General features: G+C 40.3%; 1 protein-coding gene across 1 annotated transcript in view; it reads right to left on the bottom strand.

Moving 5' to 3' along the window:
- Nucleotides 1-23,984, bottom strand: part of si (sucrase-isomaltase) — a 64,161-nt gene extending 40,177 nt beyond the window's left edge. Inside the window, exons 1-17 of the mRNA XM_023402980.2 lie at nt 23,853-23,984; nt 22,310-22,433; nt 21,247-21,332; nt 20,954-21,074; nt 19,496-19,605; nt 19,053-19,204; nt 16,134-16,305; nt 15,630-15,729; nt 15,230-15,342; nt 14,952-15,077; nt 12,509-12,640; nt 11,925-12,044; nt 8,389-8,502; nt 7,734-7,818; nt 6,919-7,036; nt 4,258-4,429; nt 2,605-2,721 (exon numbers count right to left, since the gene is read on the bottom strand). Of these exons, the coding sequence (XP_023258748.1) occupies nt 2,605-2,721; nt 4,258-4,429; nt 6,919-7,036; nt 7,734-7,818; nt 8,389-8,502; nt 11,925-12,044; nt 12,509-12,640; nt 14,952-15,077; nt 15,230-15,342; nt 15,630-15,729; nt 16,134-16,305; nt 19,053-19,204; nt 19,496-19,605; nt 20,954-21,074; nt 21,247-21,332; nt 22,310-22,433 (1,962 nt within the window). The 5' untranslated portion in view covers nt 23,853-23,984. The remainder of the gene's footprint in view (nt 1-2,604; nt 2,722-4,257; nt 4,430-6,918; nt 7,037-7,733; nt 7,819-8,388; nt 8,503-11,924; nt 12,045-12,508; nt 12,641-14,951; nt 15,078-15,229; nt 15,343-15,629; nt 15,730-16,133; nt 16,306-19,052; nt 19,205-19,495; nt 19,606-20,953; nt 21,075-21,246; nt 21,333-22,309; nt 22,434-23,852) is intronic.
- Nucleotides 23,985-27,038: the final 3,054 nt, after the last annotated feature.

Below are 27,038 nucleotides of genomic sequence, written 5' to 3'. Positions count from 1 at the left end.
TTTGTCTTTTTATTCACAGGGGAAAAGAGAGAGAGAGAGAGATGGGAGGAGATGAAAGAGAGAACTTGTTTGAATGAGGGGAGGAAGAAATCAGAGGAATATTGACAGAGGTTGAAAGACAGACTCGAAGTGAGGAAGAAGAATACCAAGAACCAATTTTTTCATGATAAATAAGTGGCCTGTATTTGTAATGAAATAGAACTCACCTTCACATAGAACTAATCTAAAAGTGGAGTTTGCAAAGAGAATGAGCAGAAGACAACTTGAGTCAAAGAATTAAAGGGGAAAAGTGTGTGAGAAAGAAACAGAAGTATGATTTAATTTTTGTGATAGTGGAGAGTGAGAGGGTGATTAGCCGCTAACAGGCCGTGCTCCTCTCATCTGGCTAATCATTTATGCCCTGGGCACCTCTGAGAGTGTGATGAGAACTGTGTGTGTGTATGTGTGTTTGGACTGGCCTGCATGGTCGTGTGATGAGAGCCATGATTAGGGCAAAGCAAAGGTCACACATTAGCTGTCTTGTTTAGTGGAAATCGTACTTCAAATTCATCATCATCATGTCCCTGTCCTCCAGCAACTACACCCCCACCCCCAACCCCCATCCCCAAATCTCTCTCTCACACACACACACACACACACACACACACACACAAACACACAAACACACAAACACACAAACACACACACACACACAAACAGACACCATTTCATTGTCACCCCCCCTTCCCTACCTCAGTGCTGTGCTATTTTTGCAGCAGTGATGAGCATGGAAATATGAAATGAAGAATGTAGCAAAAGAGTTGTGCATGTGGCTGTGATGAAAGTGATATATATATATATATATATATATATATATATATAATGTATGTATATATATGTATATGTATATATATATATATATATGTATATATATGTATATATATGTATATGTATATATATATATATGTATATATGTATATATAAAGGGTAGGGATGGTTGGGTAGTGATGTTGTACTGAACATCAGCACGGCTGTCTCTGGTATTAGGGCTACGGCCTCGTACCAACAACCGGATCACAATCACAGCTTTTATACAGCAGTTCTACGAGCGCCATGTTAGTTAAATACGCAACATCAGACTATGATTTGTTTGTTTATTTCATCATTTGGCAACGCCAACACAAATAGTTCCGCAACTGGTACTGCACTGTTGCTGAGCAACACATAAACATTTTCCTGACCTGCACAGTGCACCTTTGTTAGCTGCTTTGTCTACATGTTAGTTGGGGTGTGTGCTTAAGTATCGAGGCTTCTTCCCTTCATCTTCTTCCGACGAGCATACGTCATTCAATTCAGATTTTATTTCTGGAAAAATTGACATTGTTGCGGAGTTTGTTGTAATCTAAGATGGTTAATAAAACACCTGTAAAGTGGAGTGATACATGTAGTTAAAAGTCCCACTGCTATTTTACTCTATATCAGCGCCAATGGAATGACTCTCGTCCAATCAGATTACTTGGTCTGAACTAACTGTTGTATAATCATGGATTCAATTTTGTCTGCTCTGCTTTGCACTGTTAACTGCAAACATTAGCACACCTGGTTATACCTACAGAGGTAACCGAGCATTACTTTCCAGAACATGGTGCATGGCAATGTACATTATTTTGTGGGGTTTTAGGTTACGTTTAAAAAACAAACAAAAAAAAAAACCCTGTTACAACTAACACATCCACTGTCTAGTATTGTCTTACTGCGGCCCTGCATACTAATGTATCAGTGTGGGTTTATGCAGGTGGCTGTGCTCTATTTTATTTGGGGAAGTTCACACTCCAGCAGCTCCAGCTGTTCGGCTATTTATTCATCTAATTCATGTATTTGCCAAAGACATTGTTTAGTCCCTTTTTTATCATTATTATTATTATAGTCTTTTCTCTTGTAACATTAAAAGTGAAACATGCTGCTTACAAATACAAACAATAAAGCATAAATATAACTTCTATTTTGCTTGTGCAAGTATGTAAGCTAAGCAGCTAAACAGAGCTGTTAGAGTGAAATAGAAACTCAGCCTCACACGTTTTCACCCAAAAATACATACATGCAACCAGACCCACAGTTTTAAGCTGAGGAGGTGGTGCTGTGTGTGTGAAGAGAGATAACACTACCCATTCAAAGGTTAGTTAAGGGTCTCATGCCATATGGCACATCATAATATGGTCATTTAACATAATTTAGCATTAGCTTTATTGTTTACTAAAGTGTAAAATCTCAAGCTTTTTGATGAGTATCAGTTGGGCACCAGCTACCTTTTACTTCAGGCTCAAATGTTCCAGTACCCGGCAGCTATAATGATTTCCAGCAGCTAACATTCACAGTGTGGAACCCAAAATCAGATGTCACACTGCTCCCGTTTTATGACACAGTTGTGCTGGCGTGTGCTGGTGTGATGACAATCTCTATGGATACGGAAAGAAGTTTCTATTTTTAACCAGTTTATGGCACCTATACAATGTTATGAAATGAAGGGTATACCCTGCAGCACTTTAGACCAAACAATGTGTGATACATAAATCTAAAACTGACAGTCTAATATAAGAATTGCAGAACAAAATGCCTTTGCAGTACCTTGTAGCCCTGAGCGTTGTGGTTCCGACTGAAGGGATAGAAAGCCCCCACCTGCATCCAGCGACGACACAACTCTTCGCTGGAGTTGTCAAAGAATCCACAGATGTCAGCTCCGATCTGAAACACATGAAGGGGTGACAGCTTGACATTTAGCCACAGCTACAGTGTACATATTATGTCTTAAATGTTAGTCATTCTAATGGAATCATACTGTTGGCATGCAATTTCACATATTCTAAGAAAAGGGGATTTTGTGGATTCCAGTTGGATATTGTATGTTGAAAGTAAAGGAGCTCTATATTATAAATGTCAAACCAGGCACCTTCAGAAAGAACTCCAACCACTGACAGTGAGGTCAACAAATCTCCTGCAGTAGTAAAAAAAAAAAAACACCGATGTGATAACTGACCACATATTTGTCTTTTAAAATGCCTTTCTTGATGTCCGTTCAATGTGGTCAAGATTTATTGGCAGAGAGTAGATATGGGCAGTGATCTTTATTTACATTAATTGCACAGTGGAGTCCAAGAAGGAGACTTCAGTCAAAGGCCAGTTCATGGAGGCTGCTTGCTTTCTATTGTTTACTACTGGCCACATTTTACAACAGACTCAATGAGAGGGAATCGATCCAACTCCCATTTCTCCTGCTATCCTTTTCTCTCTCTTTGTGTGAGCGTGTGTATGTGCGTCTTCTGTGTGTGTGTGTGTGTGTGTGTGTGTGTGTGTGTGTGTGTGTGTGTGTGTGTGTGTGTGTGTGTGTACTGAAGAGCCTAAAATCTGCTTGACACAGTCCCACCAGGATGTAGGTGACATCTGAGACCACCTGACGTGCACAGCTGGAGGAGTGCATTTGTGTGTTTGTGTGTGCATTGGACTCCCTGTTGTTTTCTTACTGCTATTGTGCACTACACGTATACACATGCAAGTAGTTAGCACAGAGTGCACTTGGGTAGTGACAAAAGCAGTGTGTTTTCTCAACTTCATGTGTTTGAACGTGGTGGTGCTCCTGCGAGGAGAACTGGTGTTCTTCTAGACATTTTAATGGATTTCATTCCAGACGCACTTTTTCTTGCCTGCCCCTCTGCCTTTATGCTTACGCCTGAACATAGATCTCAATTAGCAGCTGAATCCTCTTTAAAAAGGCAAAAGAGAGAAGCTCACAAATGCCAGAACTGCATGTTAAGATCTTTTTGAAAGATACAAGTGTTCTACATACCTAATAATAACATTTCTGTCTCTTTCATTAAAATTGTGTGAGGGGAATCTGAGCCTCAAGTCAAATGCACCAAAGTCAATGGATATTTGCTAAAGAATGGAGACTGAATGGAGCTCTTGGGTGTCTGGAATATTTCTTTTCTGCCAGCTTTAGGTGTGCTATTACAGTATCAAAGTTGAGAAAGTTACAACACAAAACTACAAATAATGTTTTTCTCCTCAAATACAAGGGCTCAAAGGGAGGTCTAAATTACACCGTTGACATTAAATTTTATGATGTGATGTTTGAATCTTTGGATCAGATGAAAAAAACTGAAAAGATTCCCCCTCGCAGTCCTGTTAAGCCCTGTCATGGCAACCAGGTAGAAAATGTCAAACTCTCTTGCTTTAAGTATAATACGAACAGTATTTGCCCTTCTGTGAAGGTTTGCTACTCACATAGGGAACACCAAAGAGCCCAAACTCTAGCATGCCAGGGATGGCCCATTTTATGTCGTTCCAGTTGGCAGCATTGTCCCCCAGCCAGTGACCCGAATATTTTCCTACACCTGGGAAGGAGGAGCGGGTCAACATCAGGGTACGGTTTCCTCCAAACACACGCTGCAGAGCTCTGTGGGGTGGAGAGGAAGGCAGCAAGGAGAGATGCAGAACAAGAGCAGGGAGAGAGGGAGAGGAAAGAGGTCATTAAGATAAAAAGGACATAAAGGGACAGAAAGAGAGGGACTCAGGCGGCACAGGGGGGAAACCTATATCAAACACGCGTACGCCGACACATACGTGCTCACAGAGTGCAGCGAGATAGAGTGACTTTATGGGGACAAAGCCACAGCTAGTGGTACTTTTCCTTCCCTACTGTACATTATTATTTTGTTTGATGAGGGAAATCGAAGTGGCATTGATTTTCATGACAATACAAATCCCTGATGGTGTTTACAAAATGTGTCTCCTGCCAATAACACATTTTAATTAGTGGACGGAGGGAGAAAGGAGACAAAAGATGAGCTTGTTTTAATGCCAAAGGAGTGAGTCAGCAAGTCAACTTCAGAGGGATTGTATTACACGGTCTCTGGTGTGTGTTCGTGTGTGTGTGTGTGTGTGTGTGTGTGTGTGTGTGTGTATGTCCGTGCGTGTGACCTTGTGTATGCAAGTATTATGGTTTCCTTTGTGCATACATTTTTTGCACAGTGTGTATGTACACAGTGTGGTTGTCACAGGTAATACTGTACCTCTAGGGAAGCGCCATTAGTGAAACAAGCTGCATTATAATCTGAATACCATTATACCGTACGTATACCTGGGGAACTTTTAAAACGGTGGTAACAGGAAACCCCAAGGAAAGATCTGAACTATACCTCACACTTTCAGTAATATCTTTATGCAATGGATGTCTATATATAAAAGCCAAATATGATGCCTTTCTGAATCTATACATCCAGTTTTATCAGTGAGATGTTGCTAAATGTAATGGCAACCTTTTGTGTAAGAAAACATAAAAGACAGTGGGAACACTGTGTTGTGCTGTCATTGTGAAAGAAGCTCTTCTTCCTCTGCAGACATAGTGCCAAGCAATGCTGAGGCTATATTCACCTTCAAATTCAAATCTGACAGGTTGCAGTTGCATTTTCTTTATTTTTTATTTTTTATTGTCATCTGAGGTACATTTGAAAGCTCATGGCAGTGAAGAATCTGCATTTAAATGCAGGATATCCCACTAAGTGGTGAAAACAATGAACCTTTGTAATAGTGACATAACCTATAACCTAGGTTACTGCCTAGGTAGTCGTAGTCTGCATCTAGGGGTGTGCATTGCTTTTTCTTTGTTTTTTTAAGTTTTATGGTGTGTTATTTTCTATCAGCCAAAAGTCCATTAGTGAAGGTGTGCACTGATTTGTAATTGAAGCATTTTCCCATACCATCACCATTAGTGTGTATTAGAATCCTGGCACCTGATTCCAACTTTAGCCTCGTGTGAAAAATCGAGCTGAGGGCTTGAAATCTATGAGCTCCTATACTAAGATGGATATGACTGCAGTTTATACCTCTGTGACATTTAAGTGGTTTGTATTTTGTGCAGCACTTGTTCACGTGGGCTTCCACGAAATGCAGTCATCCGCCTAGCTTTACTGTGCTGTTTGAATAGTCTGATTTTCTCAGGTGAACCTCCTCTGCTTACTCTCTTTGCAAATTGCTCTGTGCTTGTTTTCAATTCAGTGGTGGAAATCTGAGATTAGATACATGAATTTCAGCCAAAGATCCACCTCATTCATCAAACATCATCATCTCTTTCTGTTACAGAGGCAAGGCAAACTTTATGTAGCCCGCTTAATGTACCTTAATCAGCTTTCCAACCATTAGCATAACTTGAATAAAGGATATACAAAAACTGGCACCCACACAATGCACATGGTGTTATGCAGAGAATAACTAAGTTTATAGTTTTAACAAGCTGACTGCTTGTAATCAAGCGCTGTGTGTACATTTAACAGAGCAGTTATCCACGATCCATGTATTTGCCCAGATTGATTTTGACTGTACCCATGTATCTATGCATAAATAAAGCATAAAGCAGGTTAAATATACTTTAACCTGCGTAATGCGTCATCAGTTACCACATGTCAAATGATTATATCCTCCGCTCACACTGATGCCCCTCTGTAGGTTTTTGTAAGTAATGGGCCCTTAAACTGTTCCGGCGTCAGACCCAGACGAGGAATTCACTCTCTCACCCTCGGAGCCCGGCTCATTAAAACATGTTTCTGCACTCGTCACATGGGACCCAACTTGCAAATGGTCTGCAAGAGTCACAGGCTATGATTTAGCAGAGGGCGTGAGTCACGCGCCAAGGCGCTGCACTGAACTGACAGATTTTCTCGGTCGCGCTTCTGCATTTCAACTCCATAATTCTGCTCCAGGGCCACTTCTCAATAACCTCTCATTCTACGACACTTGATTTTAAAGATTTTGTGTTTTGACATCACACAGTGCATTTTGAGTTTGCCAGTGGCCTCATTGCTCTCAAGGGGTGGGAGCGAGTTGGCCTCTCTACTGTAGCACAAGCTGGCCAAACTCCCTTCTGTCATCGATTGTGAGTGCACTCACTTTTCAGTAGCCAGCACCATAGAGTAGCCATACAGACTGTGGACATCATAGTGGTTCCCCCAGGCCTGCTTGGCATCCATACACAGAGTCTTACTGTACATCACCTCATCCAGGATCTCTGGGGGAGAGAAAAGATGCAGGAGGTAAATAGATGGGGTAAAGTGAGAAGAGGTACGGAACTGAATACAAAGTACAGGGTGCAGTGTGGGGAAGGAGAGAGAAAGGTGGAAAAAAGAAGGGGACAGGGAAAACGAGAGACAGTGATATATATTCCAATAGGAAGAGGGAACAGTGAGGAAATGAGAGACAGACAGAGCAATGGAGGGAAGAGGATGACTAAGGAGGAGTGCAATAAAAAGGTGGCACCAGGGGAGCATGCCTTTTCCAGTTATGATCATCCTGCCTGGGAAACAGTCGGAATAAAAGACGTGGCAGAAGAGTCATTTTCGAAATTCTTCACCAGGGACCCACTTTTTTAGATGAGTTTTCCTCTGGACCTGAACTTACTTCATGAGCTATTGTGGCTAATTTATCAACTTGTGCTCAGCTTTTGGGCTACGAGCTGCAAAGCCTGTGCCATCCTCTATGTCTTTGTATTGCAGTAACCTTTGAGTCCTTTGTTCAGACTGTTAGAAACTAAAGTTATGACTTTTTTCAACATAAGGACAAACTAATAATGTTGCCATGATAAAGTATTGAGACTTCACCATATCTCTAAAGGAACATACCTATTGCATATTGCAGACGACTGTATAAGATAAGTATAAGTATTAAGTGCAATTATGGCTCAGAACATAAAAAGTAATGTCTCTTACTTGGAGTGTAGGGAGGGTAGTTGAGGTTGTTATCGGCACAGCCCTTATTCGATCCTTTCTTGAAATTAGCCACCTCATTCATGTCCTGTAAGTGCATCAGATGTCATGTTTTCAGCAGAACACAATTAAAAGTTTAAACTAATCATTTTAACTAATAATTACAATCATTTAAGACATGCAACGTGTGTTGCAATTCCAGGATTCTTCCAACGAAGTGTTGAAAAGAAGATTTATTCACATCTAACATTTTACTTTTTCCTAATAAACATGAGTAAAATGACCTGGGTTGGATCAGGTGTTTGAAGTGAGATGGGGAATTATGTATATTTCAGTAAACAGCCTGAGTAATCAGGGAGCCAAATCCAAATTTTCAGCTGAGGAATAATTAACAGTACAAAATTAATTGCTGCCTGTTTTTGTGTCAGCCTCAATGTTTAACCCACAGTAAAGTAATTGCCACTGAAAATTGCAAAAAAATTTTAAGCTCACTGGCCCTTGTGTGTGTGTGTGTGTGTGTGTGTTTGTGTGTGTGTGTGCGTGCGCCCTCGTTCGCTCGCAGTTGGCTGCAGAATAACGCCAATTTCAGAATATTCAGTTAGTGAGCAGCTAATCAGTGAATGCACACCTTCATTTTATTTATCTAAAATTGACTTACAATCCAGAGGGCATCATGTTTGATCTCCCTGGAGAATCGCTCGTACTCATCAACCCACCAGTCGATGCAGCCCTGGCTGGTGTAGTCTGGAAACACTGTCTCTCCCGGCCACACCTGAAAGGGACAGAATACGAGATGCTGCGTGTTTACAAGCCAAAATAACCAGTTTGGAATAAAACTGAGAACATTAGTTTGGCGTGTGTGAGCTTCCCTTCTGACGGTGTTCACTTCAGGTTTTGTTTTTTTGCAAGGCAAATTGTCAGGACCTCATTTAAAATTCAATTTTCTTTATCCTTTTTGTTTCGGTTCTAAAAGCATCAACAGTGTGTCTTTATCTTTCAGCCCACTAAATATTCTTCATGTAAACAGCATGATGGGGCATGATCATCTCGGAGGATGTAGGCGTAGCGAGCTCCACAGAAGCAAAACACTAGGCCTATGGAAATGTCAAAGAAACAGCTTAGAGATGTGGAAATGACAAAGAAAAGAGAGCAGAAGGGAGATGAAATAAGGGAGGGGGCGGGATTGATGAGAGAGAGAGAGAGAGAGAGAGAGAGAGAGAGAGAGAGAGAGAGAGAGAGAGAGAGAGAGAGAGAGAACAGAGGAGAGGCGAAATCGATAATGCAATAGAAATCTCCAGACGTGACTGTGTGTTAGAAGTCGTCCTTAATGACATGTATTGAAAAAAATGATTAATCCACAGAGAAAGGCAGAGATTTTTTGTGTGTGTGAACCCTTCTTTTAGAGCACGGTAGATATTAAATCTCAAGGTTGTGCCACTGTAGCTATCTTTTACCTTTACTTCCACTGCCAATAACTTTACAACCCAGTTTGTAGCACAGACATGAATCATGCTCATGCACGCTCACGTGCGCACACTCACACGTACATAGATTTATAGGCAGATGTTTTTGGCAGGTGGTCAGAACTCCAAGGTCAAAGCTTATTGATAGTACGACGCATTTTCCATCTTTCTTTCTTTTTTTTCTCCAATCACCTCTTCCTTCCTTTAACTCCAGATTTTGTCTCTCTGACGACTCCAGCTGCTCACTAACACCGACACCCCAGTAAACACTTTCTACAAATCTGCCGGCATTTGTAGTTGCATATCTCACTCTCTATCTTTATGTCTATTTGTCTGTTTTTATGCTCTTCTCTCCGTCACTCTGCCTATCTATGTCATTACCTGTCTGTCTAACCCTCTCCTACCTGTCTCTATCTGTCCCTCCGCCTACCTCTTCTTCAAAGTGTCTTTCTACCTTCCATCTCGTCTGTCTCTTTTTTGTGTTTACCTGATAATCTGTCTCTGTCTGTCTCTCACTACAGCTGACTCCCTGTGTACCACCCTGTCACTCCACCACTCAGAAAGACAGCCAGTCTGTCTCCCTGTACATTTCCCTCTAATCTATTATTTGTGTCTGTCTGTCTGCCTGCACCTGCCTTTTTCTCAGTCCATGTTTCTGTCTGTCATCCCTACCTTTAAACCCACATATACTCGTTTTTTTTTTTGTTGTTCTTTTTCTTTTTTTCAGTACTCCCTGCTGCTCTCTTTACTCCCATCCATTTTTGCCTCTGTGCAGTGAACAGAAATGTTCATCTGTGTGAGTGAGGTGCCGCTATGATTCTACTTGCACACTGAAACATATGGGCCAGCAGAAAAAGCTTTTATCCTTATCTTTGCAAGCAATTAGCTGTCTTAAAAGCAGAATAAATACCAGCCTGTCGCTGTATCTCCTTTATCACTGACACAGCTACCGCAAAGGTCGTTTTGAAAAAGACCTCAATGTTTTCATAACCAGGACACATACATTCATATGGAAATAAACTAGAATCAATTAAAATCACACACATGCGTGCACAGACATAAAGCACAAACAACCAAGAATAGCTTCTCATCAAGAGAAATGGATACACATAGATCCACCCTCTCTCTCTCTCTCTCTCTCTATTTCTCTCTCTCTCTCCCTCTCCTTCTCCCTCTCCCTCTCTTTCTCTCTCTATCTCTCACATAGACATACACACACTTACATACCTAATCTGTGATGCGTTGATGCAGAACATTTTAAGATTAAACACTAATGCAGAATCGATGCATATGTTTGACCTGTTATAAACGGCATGAAAAAGCGATTAGCGGAGGGACTGGACCTAATCGCGTGTGTAATCAAAAGCAACACTATAAAAGCATGGCAGCAACACACTTTTACCCTCCACCCCTCTCTGCAGGGGAGACCATCTTCTTTGGGGAATAGGATCAAAAAATAACATACCGGAAACTTGAACCTCCATTAGGGAGTATTATGGTTTGATGGAGACTGTAAAGAATAAGTCACACATACACATGCTTATACACACAGCAAATGCACACACAGTATTTATGCTTATGTTGCATGATGACGCATAATGTTCAACCACCCATCGCCGTTTGATTTCTGAGTCATGGAAGGTTCTACATACTGCACATTCAACAGTAATCTTTGTCTGACCAACACTGGATGTTACTCAGTTCATACTGATTCTTTTGATGGCTGATCCATGTTATGAACATCTCGGTCTACCTCAACCGATTAATCAGGATCAAATTGTGGTATTGCATGGATGAATGGAATTGAACACAAAGACATTGAGTGTCAGTTTTACAAACTAGCTACACTTTGACCTTTTACCTCACCAACAGCACAATGCTCAATTGCTCAATCAAGTGCTTGGGGCTAAGCATGCGCCAAAAAAAAAAAAAAAAAAATCATACCATTAAAACACTTCCACAGGCATTTACAAGTGATATAAAGTGGAATAGAAGCATGGATTTATGACTGTATATTCTTTAGAGTACCCGCACACCGCCATTATAAAATTTACATACAACCCCAGGGTTTTTCCCAAACCTTAACCAACCAGACCTTAATCATACCTTAAATTAGCCATATTGTAGTCGCCATACATGGATATTGTAGGGATTGTTGTTGTATAATAATAGTGTTCAGTGAACAGAACAGGGGGTTTTGAAGACTTTTCCAGTATCAGTGTTTAGTATGATCTGTTTTGTTTTCTTATTGATCCTAGAGCAAGTCTGGTGTAGGACTATCACTTAGGGACTCTAGATAACTGGATATGTTTTGTTAACCACATTATTATGAGTAAAATCCATATGCTGTAGTTTCTAAAATCCCCATCAATGTATCAGTTCCTGACAAAATTTGTGCATCTGGCCACAATCATGCCAGAGCCAATTAAAATCATGGTTGATGCAAAGTGTAAGACAAAGTGGAGCATCAAGTGAACCTCCCTTTTAACACTTGTGGGCGACCTGTGCTGTGCAACATTAAGCCTGACCCATGTAGGACTGTGACAAGCCGTTTTCACATGATACAGAACGCTGGACATGCGTAGGATGAAAGCTCGGTGTAAAAGGGGCATTACCATCTGGAGGAGGGAAATCTTTGCTTGAATGGAGATAAGAACCTAATTAAGGGGCCACTAAGTGTATTGCTTCATCTGTATTCATGCCTTAGTTCTCTCTTGCAAATACAGCTCACCTCTCCTAACAGAGGAGTTTTCCCATCTGATTCAGTGACCCAGGCATTCTTCTGATTCCCACGGTCATAGGAGTCATATGGTGCGTTCCCTACTCTCTTACTGGTAGCTACTGCAGGATCCTGGGGACAAAGGGATACACACATAAGAACATGAGATTAGATGGACAGAAATTTGCTTTCACATTAACTGTTGGAAGAACAATAATTTAGAGCAGAAACTTGTTGTGTGGCTGCCTCCATAATAGCTCTGACATTGCTAAATTTCTTTTGGTTGGATAGATTGGAGGTTACAGTGAGTCGCTATCGGAAAGTGAAGAGACGGAACGGCTCTAGCTGGTTAGCATGCTAACTTCAGTAGAAGAAAAGATGTGATAGAGACTAGAGTTAACTTTCTATTACTGGAGAAAGCTCTTGGTGAGTAAAAAACATAAGTTTCATGCTGAACTTGCAACATTTATTCTAGACTGTTTAGGAAACGGATGTTGATGCTAACGCTGTCTATGTAGCAGCAGCAAAACTTACAACTAGATCCTTTAAGTGGCATAAAACAACTTAAACTTTGTTCACAGTGTGGCATTTCTTACCAGGATGAGGATGTATCTCTGCCCCTTCTCATGGAGGTAGTCAGCAAACTGAGGCAGCTCACTGAACTTGACTTTGTCATAGGTGAAATCTTTTTTATCCTCCATGTAGTCTATGTCAGTGTACTGAATGTCCTGCATGGGGAAGAAGAACATGCTATCTGTATGGGCACCTCATGTGCATGTAAGACATGATCATTATGTAGTTCAGAGGGGGAAAAAAAAGGTTCTGAATTCCTAAAAAGTTTATTTTCCCCAGTCTTGTTTTGAGATCATTTTTTGGAGTACACTATGTTAACTTATTGAGTTTACTTCAAATAGGTTAGATGTCATTAGATATTCAAAGCTTAATTGGAGATGCTAAAATGCTGGCACGGCTTCCATGTATTAAAATCCCATTTGCATCTTGCATGAGGGTAATAAATTCAAAATGACTCTTAATACCTCTTAAATGTACCCAGTCATGCTTCTGCTTCTCCGCATAACTTGGACACATCCACTCAAAATTGAGCATCTTCATTATGACTCCTAACACTGTATATACCTCATCTCAGAATGACTAATAATCCCACTGGTAAGCATTTGCATTATAAGCCTAATAGAAAAAACATTTTAACTGCTAGCTTTTTTGTGCACATGTTTTTGCTGGACTTTCGCAGACCATGATGTGAATTGGCTAATGCGCTACTAAACCTTGGGAGGACAATGGGAATGTTAACACATTTTTTTTTTCTTTTTTTTGCCAGGGTGTGACTTCATGCTTGCTCTCTGTCTGTCCGTTGTCTGCCAAAATCTACTTCATATCGATAGAGCAGATGGTTTGGAAGGCTCTGCCAGATCTTTCCTCTAATGGTAATCAGCTCCAGACATATTAGGGGGAATGTGATAATGCCCTCTGTGGTCTATCTAATGGTTATCAAATATGTCCCTGAGTATAGCAGGAGAGGAAGCAGCTGCATCCTAATGTCTTTGGATATGAAAGAAAGATTGGAGATTATCAGAGTGAAATATTGAGATGGGTTGGAAATTTGTTTGTGTTTGATCTTTAGATAAGACAGAGTTCAAACAGAGTCCTTGATTGGTGCCGTCATTACGGAGCTGTGATACAGTTAAAATGTTTTATGGGGATATATAAAGATTTCGATTAGGAGTTTACCTTAGTAATTAAGAAGCAAAAAGTACATCAAATATCACTGCTCTGTGCGGATGGGACTTCTTACGGTCACTGTCAGCAGGCCCGGACGAAGATAAGCAGCAAGGCTCATTCCCAAGAAAATGTCAACCAGAACTGGTATTTCTCAAGTGTCTCAGAAGGGAAGAAGCGTTGGAGTAGTTTTAGCATTCAGATCAGGATGAATGAGATAATGAACGGAACTCGGTCGATTGATCTTTGATCAGTGCTAACATTCAGTGACGCTTGAAAAATAGTGGTCCCGGGATTGAACCTATAGAGCCCAGCAGACTCTCCATTATTTGACAGAAAGCTGGATTACCCCGTCTAAGCTAAAGGCCATCCCTATCACTCTGACTGTCTGTCGAACTCCTGCTTCAACCTTCATATCACGTCTCCACAGATAGTGTAGCGGTTAAGGCTCTTGCCTCTGGAACCACACAGTAGTGCATGAGTGGTTCAAATTTAACAAGGGGTGCACAAGGTGAAGTATTGATCCCCACCCCCTCCCAAACAAAAAATGAAAAAAAAAAAAGGTTTGCATCAGCTAAAGAAGCCCCCCACCCCTACATACTACACAGACTGTTAAAAATGCATATTTAGTCTGAAGAAAGGACATTGCTGAAACGTCTCATGTGTCTCAGTGTTTGACGCCTGAGGTCACATTCACATTCAAAAACCTGCCCCCATTTTTGTCCCCAATTTTCTTTTGCACTGCAAAGAAAATCAATGACTGAAATAGAAATGACAAACCAGTATTGAGAAAACCATGACTTGTTTTCATTTCCCAGACTGTAATTGATAGATAATGATCTCCGGCTTCTGATACTTGGGGTGGATTTTTGTCATGCAATCTCCCACCGGCAGGGTTGTATGAATGGAGAACTTGCAGCCCTACCTTACACCTAGTCTGATATGGGTTTATTGTGCATTTTTATTGAGACGATAAACTCAGTGCAAACAAAATGTGACAGGAATTTATACGCTCAAGATAAACAAGATAGAGCTGAGATATTGAGTGTGAAAATGGCAAACACGTGAGGACATTTATGCACCTGAAATTCATAACATATCATGGGCAGTAGTGTAATATAAAAATATCAAATCTGTGAACAGTTGTTCCGCCCTTTTATAACAAGAACGTGAGGACCAAATCAGACTGGAATAGAGGCAGAAATGGGCATGATAGCCCAGACAGTCAGGCATACTGCATGAAAACAGCATAAAAAAATAAAAGGTTTTAAAGAAAATTCAAGCATGCAGACTGGAGCTTACATATGGGAGGCCCACGGCACGGTTTCTCTCCACAGTTTTCTTGACCTCTCTCAGGCTACCGTAGTCCCAGCGAGAAAGCTGAAAACCCAGTGACCAGTAGGGAGGAATGACGGGCCTGCCAAGGAGCTGGACAGCATGATTGGACATATTGTTAATACATTTGCCGTGCCAAGGCAACTCATAAGCCACTTTCGCACAGCAGAGTTGCTCAAAAAACCTGCGTTGCATATTTTTACATAAAAAAAAAAAAAAAAAAAAAAAAATCAGTCATGGCTCACCTCAAGGAACTCCTGCACCACTTGTTCTGGTGTGTCTCCAAAGAGAATGTAGAAGTCAAGGACTCCTCCAATTGTCCTGTAGGTCACAGCTGGAGCGGGCTGCAGAGTCACCTCTGAACAAGAGACACAGTCAGACATGCAATATTCTTAAGTATAAATAATAACTAAAATGTCCTCTCATCCAGTTGTACATCAGCAAAACCTCTATTTTAAGAATTTTTCTTCTTTTCCTGTTTAATTATACTCATGCTTTTTTTTTCCACCTTCAATATCCAGATGTAACTGGCTTTTGTGTCACTGCTTTTCTTGAGGAGGTGTTGTGTATGTGTGTCTACACATGCATGTATTTGTGTGTTTCTATGGGCCAGCATGTGTGTGTTTTTGTCTTTTTTATCCTTACCCATAGCATTGCTGTTCATGAGGAAGACGCCAAATGACTTTCCGCTCTCATCTTCTAAACAGAGGAAGAACGGATAGTGTCCATAGAGGTTATGCATTCCCTGCAGGGAAGGCAAGAGAGACAGGGGGATGAAGGGATATGGAGAAGAGGTGCGAGTTGCAGTAGGGAAGTGGGAAACTTATTGAGGCTGAGGGGGTGACTTCACAGCCTAATCAGCTTACAAGACATTCAATTATAAGCCCTTTAGGAAGGAGAATACACATGTAGGGAGCTCATGTAAACATGCCTTACACAACACACACACACACACACACACACACACACACACACATCCTAGGTAGACCTAATTGTAAGCTTTTGAGCACACAATCTGTCTGATACAACAATAACCGGGGGGTGCATTACAGGGATTGACATATGTAAACAGTGTATTTATGACTATATTTATATGTCTGCATACCATTAAGTATCTATGGCATTAGTGTTTGTGTTTGTACGACTCACCCCATTAGGGAAAGCGTCTCTGGTGAAGATGGGCCAAGTTTTCCAGTTCATGTCATGGCGATACCTTTGGTGCACATGCTCCCCAAGGCCGTAAATATTATGGGATGGAAGCTTAGCAGACAGCTGTAGGTACTGGTCTGCAAACACCAGCGGAGCCACTGTAGTGTCAAACCTAAAGGGGGAAAAAAAAAAAAGAAGAAAAAAGTGGGAAGTGAGAACACAGACTGATGTGAGAGATGGAGCAAAGAGATGTGCGAGAGAGAGCAGGTGAGAGAGAAAGTGTGCGAGTGTGAGAGACAAAAGAAGAAAGAAAGTGAGAGTGAGATGCAGCGCGAAGAGAGAGTGGGAGTGGGAATGAGACAAGGACGTGTGGAGGAGTTGAGTTGCAGGAAGAAAAACCAGGGAGAAGACAGACCATGCCATCAAGCTCTAATAAGCCCTCTGGGTAGCATCTCTCTAGCCTTCAAAACAAGACATACACTAGTAGTTGAAAAACTGCGCCTGCTCTAGCTGCATACAGCCACAAAGACAAAGATCTGGAGACAAAATACACGAGTAACGGCTTCAAATGCAGTAAATATACATTGTTGGTGGATAGTCATAGCAACAAATGCATGCACACAGAAAGACAAACACCCAAATGGAATAAAATAGAGGCTATTTACATTAGTCTTCAATCACATGACAGCTTAACTTAACACTGTCAGTCAGTAGGATGACTGTTTTCAGTGATTGTGTCTGTTAACAAGTAGCTTTTTATTATGACGGGATAACGCCCACACACTAGCCTGACAGGTTAAAGAGCAGAATGATCGTGAGTGTCATTACACTCAATCAGTGGAATAAATACATTTTTAATGATGACCTGGTGCGATTTATGAAAAGTAAATATATAAACTTTATCGCTCACTCTCCTTTATGGACTTTTTTAGTGGTCATATGCTGCTCATGTGATTATGGGAATATTATCAACTAGTTATGAAAAACATTAAACAGTAAATGCGCTATTGTTTCTGAACGACACACAACAGCTGCTAAAGCTGGTCCAGCACAGATTTAACATTAACTTGAAGTGGGGCGAAAGCTACCGAAATTTTAACTCTAAAGACTTTATATCTTGAGACTTAAGCAGATTAGTGTTGTAAATTACTTTTTTACGACAAAACTTATAATGTATTGTTCTCAGTCTGACTCACACTGTTGTTGATAAATGAGTCTGAACAAAGACGGGCCATTAAAGGCCACTGTAGAGAAAAATGTTTTTATAAAACGGCGTGTTGATTATTTCCCTGGAATAGGTTAAGTATGATTAAGCCCCTTGGAACAAATATAAATGAATCAAATGAATGCTGGTATTCCAAGATTTTAGATCAGGATCTTGTCAAATTTTCACCTTTTAATTTGGTGGAGTTGGTTGTCATTGTCATCCTGCAACTGGCCTCAAAAATAAAGCGGGTTCGCAGGCTGTGCCCTATGGCTGCCCTTTCTTAAAACAGTATTGCGAGTATAATGCAGAGGAGAAAATGTCCCCTTTGGAATTAATAAGGTATAATCTTAAAAAGAGAGGCTCTTGAAAACCTTAAGTTTGACCCATCACCTGAATACGCCACAAATACACCGAGTGATAATGGTGATTCACATAACAAGTGGCCTCCACAAAGACAGGGCTGTGAGAGTAGAGGAAAGTTGGAACAATCTGATTACTAAATAGCCACTAATCTTCAAGGGCTAATCTTCAAAGCAATCTCACTGCTTCTGGTTGAAGGTCGTGCAGCTGTTGAGAAAGACAACAATCCTGTTTCATACAGCAGTGAGTTAGTGAGACAAGCCAAAGGTTGTCATGTGATATAACAATGATACTCTAGTTCTAGTAATATACATATTTAGCTCTGCAGTCAAGACGAATGCAAATCGTAGAATTATTGTTTGGATAGTATGAAAATCTCTCTTGAATTAACTGTAGCTTTTAACTTTCTCGAAAAGATACATGCGCCATCTACATTAAAGATAAATGTTTGCCTTGAAGGAAAATTTGTCATGCAACATAATTGGTAAACAGCTCAGATTCACAACAGGACATGGTGATGTGCAAAACACCATTAGTGTATAAAGTCATCACATCCTAGTAGTAATAAAACATGGGTTTCTGTGTGTTCACATGCCCCATATTCTATATAGCATTAATGATAATGATGGTTTAATGCCTAATGATGTTTATTACAAAGTGTGTGAGCAGCTCTGAGGATCTCCGACAGCGCCACCCAGGGCTCGTCAAGTGTTCCTTGGATTGATATGAACATAATTATTTGCCGCTGTGGAAAAACTAACATGTAACACAGGAAGGTGTCACACATCATTATAATGGATGACACGGAAATAATGCATGACAATAGGATTATATGGTGCACAGACCACATTACTGCATCAAATGAGATGCAAAGAATCGATGTTAATCTATTGACATCTGTCAATTTCTCAAGTCAGTAAGATGACTATGAGAATTAGAAAACAAATATTCCATATATATATATATATGTGTGTGTGTGTATATGTATATAAAAATAAAATATGGAACTTATTTTGCTACCAGAATTACATCCACGTAATCTACTGTCAACATAGATTGCAGCATCAGCTTCACCATTACAACCTCCTGCTGCAGTTAATGTTTCAGCTAAGAAATGCACTCATCCACATCTACAGGTACAGACATAGTATATACCGTACATGTACAGTATATGCAATAGATTATAGTATATAGTAAGCATGCAAGCCTGAATGCACATTATGCAATTTTGTTGAATATACATAGTATGCATAGTCTGCTGTCTTTTGCATTTGCTTTACTGCTCACAAACAACCTCCGCCATCTAACTCAAACAGATGCGTAATGAACACACACACACAGTGAGCACTCACAGGACTTTTTTGTTCTCCTTCCTGCGCACAGTAAGGCCAAAGGGTTTCTTTGTGATCTCAAGTGTGTTGCTGATGGGGCTGGATGGGTCACTGTTGAGGCTGCTGACGTGCTCATGGGGGACCTCGAACCTCTGCCTGTGGGCATCATAGATCTGAGGGAAAGGAAACAAACCATACAGCCAGTATGAGTGTGGCCTCATATCTCACAGCGATATACACAACAAAGTGCGAACATGACTGTTTCTGTCCTCTTTTGTTCTGTACAGCATTTGAGTTAAACATGCTTTGATAAAAACTGCTTTTGAAAATAATTCGACTAGACTGGATTTATCTCACAATTTCCTCTGTCGCTGTCAAAATGTGGATGTGTGTGTGTTTGTGTGAATGTGAGTGAGAATTTGTGTGTGAGAGGGGAGAGAGAGATGGTGTCGGTCGGTGTGCACCTTAAATCGGAGGCGATTGTTTGACTGCATTTCTGCGTGAAGTGACAGCTCTTGTATATCAGCCCCAAATAAAGACGGAGAGGCCATTCGCTTCAGCTGGGCTTTCATTACTGCAATTCAAACACACAATGACAGGAGAGTAAAGGTTATAACATGGTGAAAAAGAAAAAAATATTTATTTTGAGAAATACGTCACATATACACTACTTAACTCCCCAAACGTACTACCAAAACTGTAGTTTATTTTTAGGGTTTAAAGGAGTAGTTCAGTATTTTTGGAAATATATTCATTCAACTTCTGAGAGTTGAAATATGTAATATGTTCTTTATGTTTCTATAGACTATAGACTATTTCTTCACTGGGCGTACTTAACTTCCTTGAGGCTCTACTAGTTTCCTGGCACCTTCATGGTGATGACAAGACATTATCGAATTCTTCCTTTTAGTACTTACATACACACCCCTTAAACAATGATCTTCTTTATTAATATTCAACAGGTTTCACATGTGACCGTGTCTATTTCATGATCACAATGTGCCCCTTTGGTATCTGTAATTGTTCAGTGAGCCATGCGCCCACAGCAGCAGTTATTCAGTTAACGTAAGTGCAAAATAAAATATTTAATCTATTCCCTACAATGATGATTGAACTGCACAGATAAAAAAGCAAACTGCAACAATCCTCAGTTTGAGCACTCCACATAAAATTCATCAGGTGAACTGGGATGGGAATCCATTCAAACACAGATGTATTCCCAGGTTATCCATTTACCAGTATGATCAAAGGGTGCAATATGCTTACACAGCTTAGAGTCCTCAGTTGCCTCTGAGGTAATTGTGGGTAATTTGCATAGTAGCCTTGAGCGATACCACGGCAGCATGCATGTAAAAATATTTGAAGACAGTTTAACTTGTATAAGAAGGAGCCCGTTCTTTTTTTATGTATTGGTTAAAGTCCCAGTTGAATAACATCAAGCGTATCTCAAGCAGAAATGATAGTTTTTGATAATGTTCCACCCAGTCTAAGCTTTTTCAATTTAACCACCTTTGTCAAAGAAAACAACCAATACTATACATATATATATTTATATTTCCCCAACAATGCGGATGTTGTAGTTCAGACCTTTATATAAAATGTCCAATGTTTTTTGTCGCTTTTATACACTAACTTGAGTTCACATAAGGCAGTGAAATCAAGCAGAAAATAGAAAACCCTGCATTCTGCAAAGTCAATCATGTTTTCTGATATGTCATCCATGTCATATTTCACAGAAAACTATGCCTTAGGCAAAGTGAGTGGAAAAGGAAAAACGACGTGAAGAAGACAGACAGACCGACCGAAGGAATGTGGAGCAGTTAGAATTAGAAAATAAGCTAAATAGAAATCCAAATATTTTCACCAGTCAGTGAGCGCATGAGTGTGAAAGCAGGGTAGAGAGAGGGGAAATAGGGATTTACCAAAATGATTCGGCTGCTCCACCGATTCCACTGTGTATCCATGGTTGGTTGAGAAGAAACACCAGGGAACGTTTCTCTCATCCAGTGGCCCCCAGCAACATCCACGTTGTTCACATTTTTGCTGTTGAAGTGGGATGGTTGATACTATCATTATCATCATCCACATTGCCATTATTGTCATTGCATAATACTTTTTTGAGCCCCTTCTGAACACCCATTCCATTCAAGTACTTTGGAAAAACGCCTCTCCACAAACGTGACTTCGCGTCATTGGAACCCAAAGTCTTTCATACCTTGGAGGCTCCAGCATCAGGGAAACAGTCTACTCTCTCAGCCAGGGCAATGTTGGGACACTGAGGAACAAATACTTCTGTAGTTTCTGCCAAAAAAATGAAATGTTTACTTCTCTCCAGCACCAAAAGAAAAATTCAAAGTAAAAACCCTGTAATTGAATGACTTAGTATTCAGACTATTCATGAGTTTAAGATTCATAACCTTTGTAGGCAATAAACAGATTAACTTTACCAATTACTGTATCATTAGACATTTTGCCACATTCAAAATAAAAGTGCCTGTTTTCTTGAACTATGGCTGAAAATGTGCTAGTTGTCTGCTAATGATCAACAGTATGTAATAATATGTGGTATTAGTGTCTTTTAATGAGCCTTTTTTTCGCCGAGAAAAGCTAGATTTTATGTCAGACCCAAATCCAGAGAGAACAAGTAAGATTATGGCTATATATGCTTTAAGCTAGGATCAGTCCACAAAAAAGTGTTAATTTAAAACATTTCTTTTGACTTATTTCTCACTAAAATCGGTTTTATTTGCTTCATCAAAAGGTGCCTTCCAGCAACTCCAAAGCCACCACACTTAGACGTCACATCTCTGTAATTAACTTGTGTGAAAATGGAAAATGGGACTTAGCTAGCAGCTAGCCTTTACTCTAGCACCATTCACTGGCTAGCTAATGCAGGTGATCATGATAGCACGCTAGCAGTCTTTTCCTGTGCTAGCTGCTAGCTGACTGCTACATGTTAAAGTTAAAAGGAAAAGGTTTTCTCACAATGTGAAGCCAGCGGATATAATAAATATATGTTGACACTGTCCTGTCAAAGGCTTTGTTTTGTAGTACTTTTGTTTTATTAATCAAATCTGCTTGCACTGCTTAATGATTTCTTAACTTTTATGTTCAGTTGGCATTGAAGGTTACCAAACTCCACTCATAAAGCTTGAAATTCAAATGTTTTTTTTTTTTTTTTGCCTTGGCAGGACTTATTAAAGAAACTTATTAAATGATTTTGTGTACTGACGTATCAAAATGTGCACTTCAGCAGCCATTTCAGTGCGTTCACTTACCATCTTTAATGACTCCAGGTTCACCGCTGACAAACAGAATTATGAAAGCGATGGCTGCCACAGACATCAGCATGAACATGACCATTAGGGTCACCTCCAAACCCGAGAACCTCCTTTTCCCCATCTAACACACATAAACAAACAAGCACACGTATACACGGAAATACACCGAGTGATTACAAAGGCCAACATCATTAACACTCATTAATGACACAAAGTTTACTAAAGGCAAGGTCTCAGAGGTCTCAAAACCTTCCCTGCTTAATGAGGCCCATTGGCAGGACACACACACGCACACACACACATGCACAAAACACTCAAAACACAGATCTGACACACACATAGGCTTCTTTTTCCTTGCAGTAACCTTGGACTTGGGGGAAAGCTTTCTGAAGTTGAGAGAAGGTACTAACCTGAGTAAACAAAGTAGGAGGAGGAGGAAGTGAACAAAACTTTGAAAAAGAGAAAAAGGGAGTTGACAGAATTGTTTGACAAGCCAGATGTAGTCTTTACAAAGGCACCCATCATATCACTCAAGCAATTAGGCTTCACTCCAATGTACTCTTGGAGACAAAAACAAGGTGAATGTCTGTATGAGTGTGTGTGTGTAGGGGGGTTTGTGTCTATTTGGGTGAATGAGGGGCTTATAGCCATTGTGTTTAATGTGCTGTGAAGAGCAGGCGAGGGCAGAGAGAGAGAGACAGAGAGCCAAACCTGTGCATGCCCCCATGTGTGTTTGCAATCAGCTGCACATCATAGAGAGACACTGAAAAGCGCCTGCAAACATGCACTCTAACGCCGAAACACACAGACACAGTTCCCATGGGCACAGGCAGTTTAAAACATCCGATATTTCATTTGAACTTTTACTTAATACCTTAAATTCACTGGTTACTTTGAGACATATCCTTAAAAAGTTAATGTCAGCCCAAGAGGCAGTTTGTCACCTGTAATTATCTTTAAGACTAGCATTAAATAGGTAGATCAGTGCAGGGTACATCTGAAAAAAAAAAGAATCTGTCTCTGAAACAGTATTCAAAGCCCTCCATAGACATCTGTTCCCTGGGGCTGCATTGCGATTTGCAGTAGATTATTTACACTACTGGCAAAGAGATACACATAACCAACATTATCATTAACAAACTTGGTCGCAGTCTGTCCACAGTAATGTGGATAGAACTGCATAATTCAAACATCTGCAAGCTACAAAAAGCTGAAAACAGAATAAATAAAATGATTGCACTAAACCTTCATTTCATGCAAGTCTCTCTCTAACAAAAACAGACTTTTTTTAATGCAACAATATTTATATATTCATCATTGTCATGTGTTGATGTTGTAGTTATTAAAAATGAATCCCACTGTCACGGTAATAATCTGTCATCCAGCATTACATTGTAAATCATCGAGTAATCATCAACACATGCTACAATCTATATCTCAGACAATGTTTACTTACTGTACAGTATAATATGAGTAATATAAGATAAAGATAATTAGTTTTTGGGCTGAGCAGCTTGACAGCCAGCAGCTGCTATCTTACCTCGGTTCTCTCTCCGATGTTCAGGCCAAAGAGCTTCCTAGTTCAAGTGAGATAGCGCCTTCTAATCCCCAGGATGTATTGTGGTCGTAGGGACTCACCACTCCTTTTCCTGCTTAAGTGTGTGCGCATGTGTGTTTTTAAAGTCTCAGCATGCTAAAAGTCATAAAATGTTAGATAATCATATACACAGTGTGAGAAAACAACTACAGCCCAAAATCCCCATATCAGCTTGTTACAATCAATCCTGCTATCGTGTTTTATTCCACACTGCTTATGACTGTGTTTGCGAGTGAGTGTGTGTGTGGTTATAATTTACCAAGAGATTACTGTGTATTTTTGTTTTATGTAAGCTGTGACTCAGCAAGAGTAATCTTTATCCCACTGTGACAACATCACCACTTCTCAGTCATTGACACATGCATGCATACACACTCTCTCACACACACACACACACACACACACACACACACTTAATAGCATTTAGTTGAACCAGGCAAATTATTAGAGGATCTCATGATGATATGTTGGTAATGAGTCCACTGTGATCAAAGCCTCAAAGTTACTTTTGTATTGTACTCCGTAACTCTTGTAACTGTACTTCATAATGGATGATACTGGTGTCACTGTTCTTATATGTGGCAGTAGGCATGCTAACTTTTACGTTTGAGCCCATGCAAATCATCTACTCAGACTCTTATAATTCAGTGTGTGACATGTATGCTGCTGTATAGTTAATATGTAGCTAGAGCCAGCAACTGGTTAGCTTAGCCTTGCATGAAGGGCTAAGAACTAGTCCAGCTCACGCATAAAATGCCATATTGTCTTTTTTTTTTTTTTTTACCATTGGATGTTGTGTGGATTAAACAAAAATGCATTTCCTTGTTTTACCTTTTGTAAAGAGCCAAGTTAGCTTGTTTCCGCCTGTTTCAAATCTTTAGGTTAACATAAGCTAACTTGTTGCTGGCTCTAGCTACATATTTAACGTACAGACGTGAGAGTGGTATGAATCTTTTCAGGTCTGAACATGATGTGGAAACGGCCGATGGTCTCTGTGGTCTAGGGCCACTGGCTGCGCGACCTTCAAACTCACCGTCCTCCGCACTTGTCTGTTGCTTCAGATTGTCAGGCTAAAAAGAATGGCAAAGCTAGGGTTAAAATTGTGTACAGTTTTTCTATGGCTGGACATGCATCCATGCCAATACGCTCTGTAGGTTGGTGATGGCTTCCATCCATGTCATCCCAATAAACAGAAAGGAGAGGATCAACTGAATGAGCTATTCACTAGAGACGCAATCATCTCTTCTTCCAACACAGCGCTTGATTGCTGTGGACTATAGGATCGAAGAAGCAGAGATGAGCTCTGGTGTGTGTGTGTGTGTGTGTGTGTGTGTGTGGTGTGTGGGGGGGGGGGGGGGGGGGGGGTGCATGTCCGTGAGACAGAGAGTAGAAGGGGTTTGCATAACTGTCTCCATGATTTGGCTAAGATACGAAGCGGGTACCAATGACATAAGAATATCTTGGAGTTTGTGTGTACATGTATGGAGATGTAAGCGTCTAAGTGTTTTTTTTTTTTTTTTTTTCCTGATCATTCTGCTCACTCCTCAGTCTTTCTCTCCTTACAAATCCAATTCCACTCTGCCACTGCCAATTTCAGGTGCTCTCCCTCTAGAATGCAGCGCCAGCCGATTTCAATAGAACAAACTGAAATTGGCAATTCACTCCCCTGTATTGATCCAGTCACTTTAAAACTAGGCACTCCACATTGAGAGCTGCCAACCAACCAAGTTTATATATGTGTGTTCATGCGTGTGTGTTTGTTGTGTGTTTTGGACCAGAGAACCAGTATCTGGATTGTCTACCTTGTAGACCAGATTTGATCAAACCAAGATTTTAAAATAAGTTTAACAGTAAATAAATACTTTTTTTTACTTTGCTTCGAGGAGGCTACTATCAGACATCTTCACCATTAACTTCCAAAATGTTTCTCTACTGGTTTGGAGTTGGATCACATATACTGCCATAGCTCTTTTTTTTTTTTTAATCTTATTTTGTTTTATTACTTTTACAATGTTTTATCATCTACATTGGCATTTTGTAACTGTGCTCTGGAAGCACAATAAAACCTTTTCAAGGTCTCAATATAATAAATGTGTTCTTACTGATTTTTATCTGGCATTGGCTCTCTGACTATGTGTCTCTCTAGCTCTCAACATATTATGATAAACTAATCGCCGTTTGATTGCTCTTGCTTGTGGTGTGGACGATGTAGATGATCAAAATGGAGTTTTCATTTAGACAGTATGCAGTACTATGTAGTACTATGCAGAGTTTTTGTTATCCACAGTGTTGTGCAATCTTCCACACACAGTTGTGATTTATTTCAGACTACTTATTATTTTGATGCCATAAGTTACTAATATGTGCACACAAATTTAACCCTGTTACCTGCTGGGGTCTGTAGTGTTCAGCTGTTGTCCAGCACTTCCTTCGTTGATTCACCTCTTCACAGGAGGGTTCCACTTGACCGATGTCAGTCCATCTGTAGAGTCCTGTGCCTGAAGAAATGTACTAAACAACCACCCATTGTCTCGCATGTCTTGCATTCTTACCAGTTGCTGCTTCTTTTTTTTTTTTACTTGCTCGGAGACCCTCTAGCAATGTTGGCCGTTGTTGATTCCAGGTAACAGCGTGGTGCTGAGTCCATGGTGGTCTTTGTAACCACCATGTGTGAGTCTCCTATTTACCGTGAATGCATTTGCTTACAAAACAAAATGTCAGTGGAACAATAACCGCATCTTCCTGTTTTCAGTGAACACCCTTGTGGCTTAGTACGTTTACAACTAACTTCACCCCAGTGATAAGGGGTCTCTGTCTCAAAGAATCTGCAGTTTAGCAAATTGTTTCTTTTTTTAAAAATAGGTCTGCCTCCCTAACAAGCATCCATGTTCTGTTGGTAGCTTAGTGGGGGGTTTTAATTACAGTTCATACAAACATGCTACTCAACACTCAAGACAGCACCGCCACTAATTAACCTGGTGTCCCAGGCTTTTGTATGTGAAAATGAAAACCTTTTAGTGACGTGTTGTTAGGCTGGGAGATCGAGTAGGTAAACTCCAGCGGAAACCTTTCACAACAACATTTTTTTCTTTTTTGCACAATACCTCATTACTCAGTATCATTACAAAA

This window comes from Seriola lalandi, unplaced genomic scaffold, assembly GCF_002814215.2.
Source record: "Seriola lalandi dorsalis isolate HSWRI2012SDOR001 ecotype SW California unplaced genomic scaffold, Sedor1 jcf7180002054048, whole genome shotgun sequence".
NCBI lineage: Eukaryota > Metazoa > Chordata > Actinopteri > Carangiformes > Carangidae > Seriola > Seriola lalandi.
This window is presented reverse-complemented; position numbering and strand designations above follow the sequence as displayed.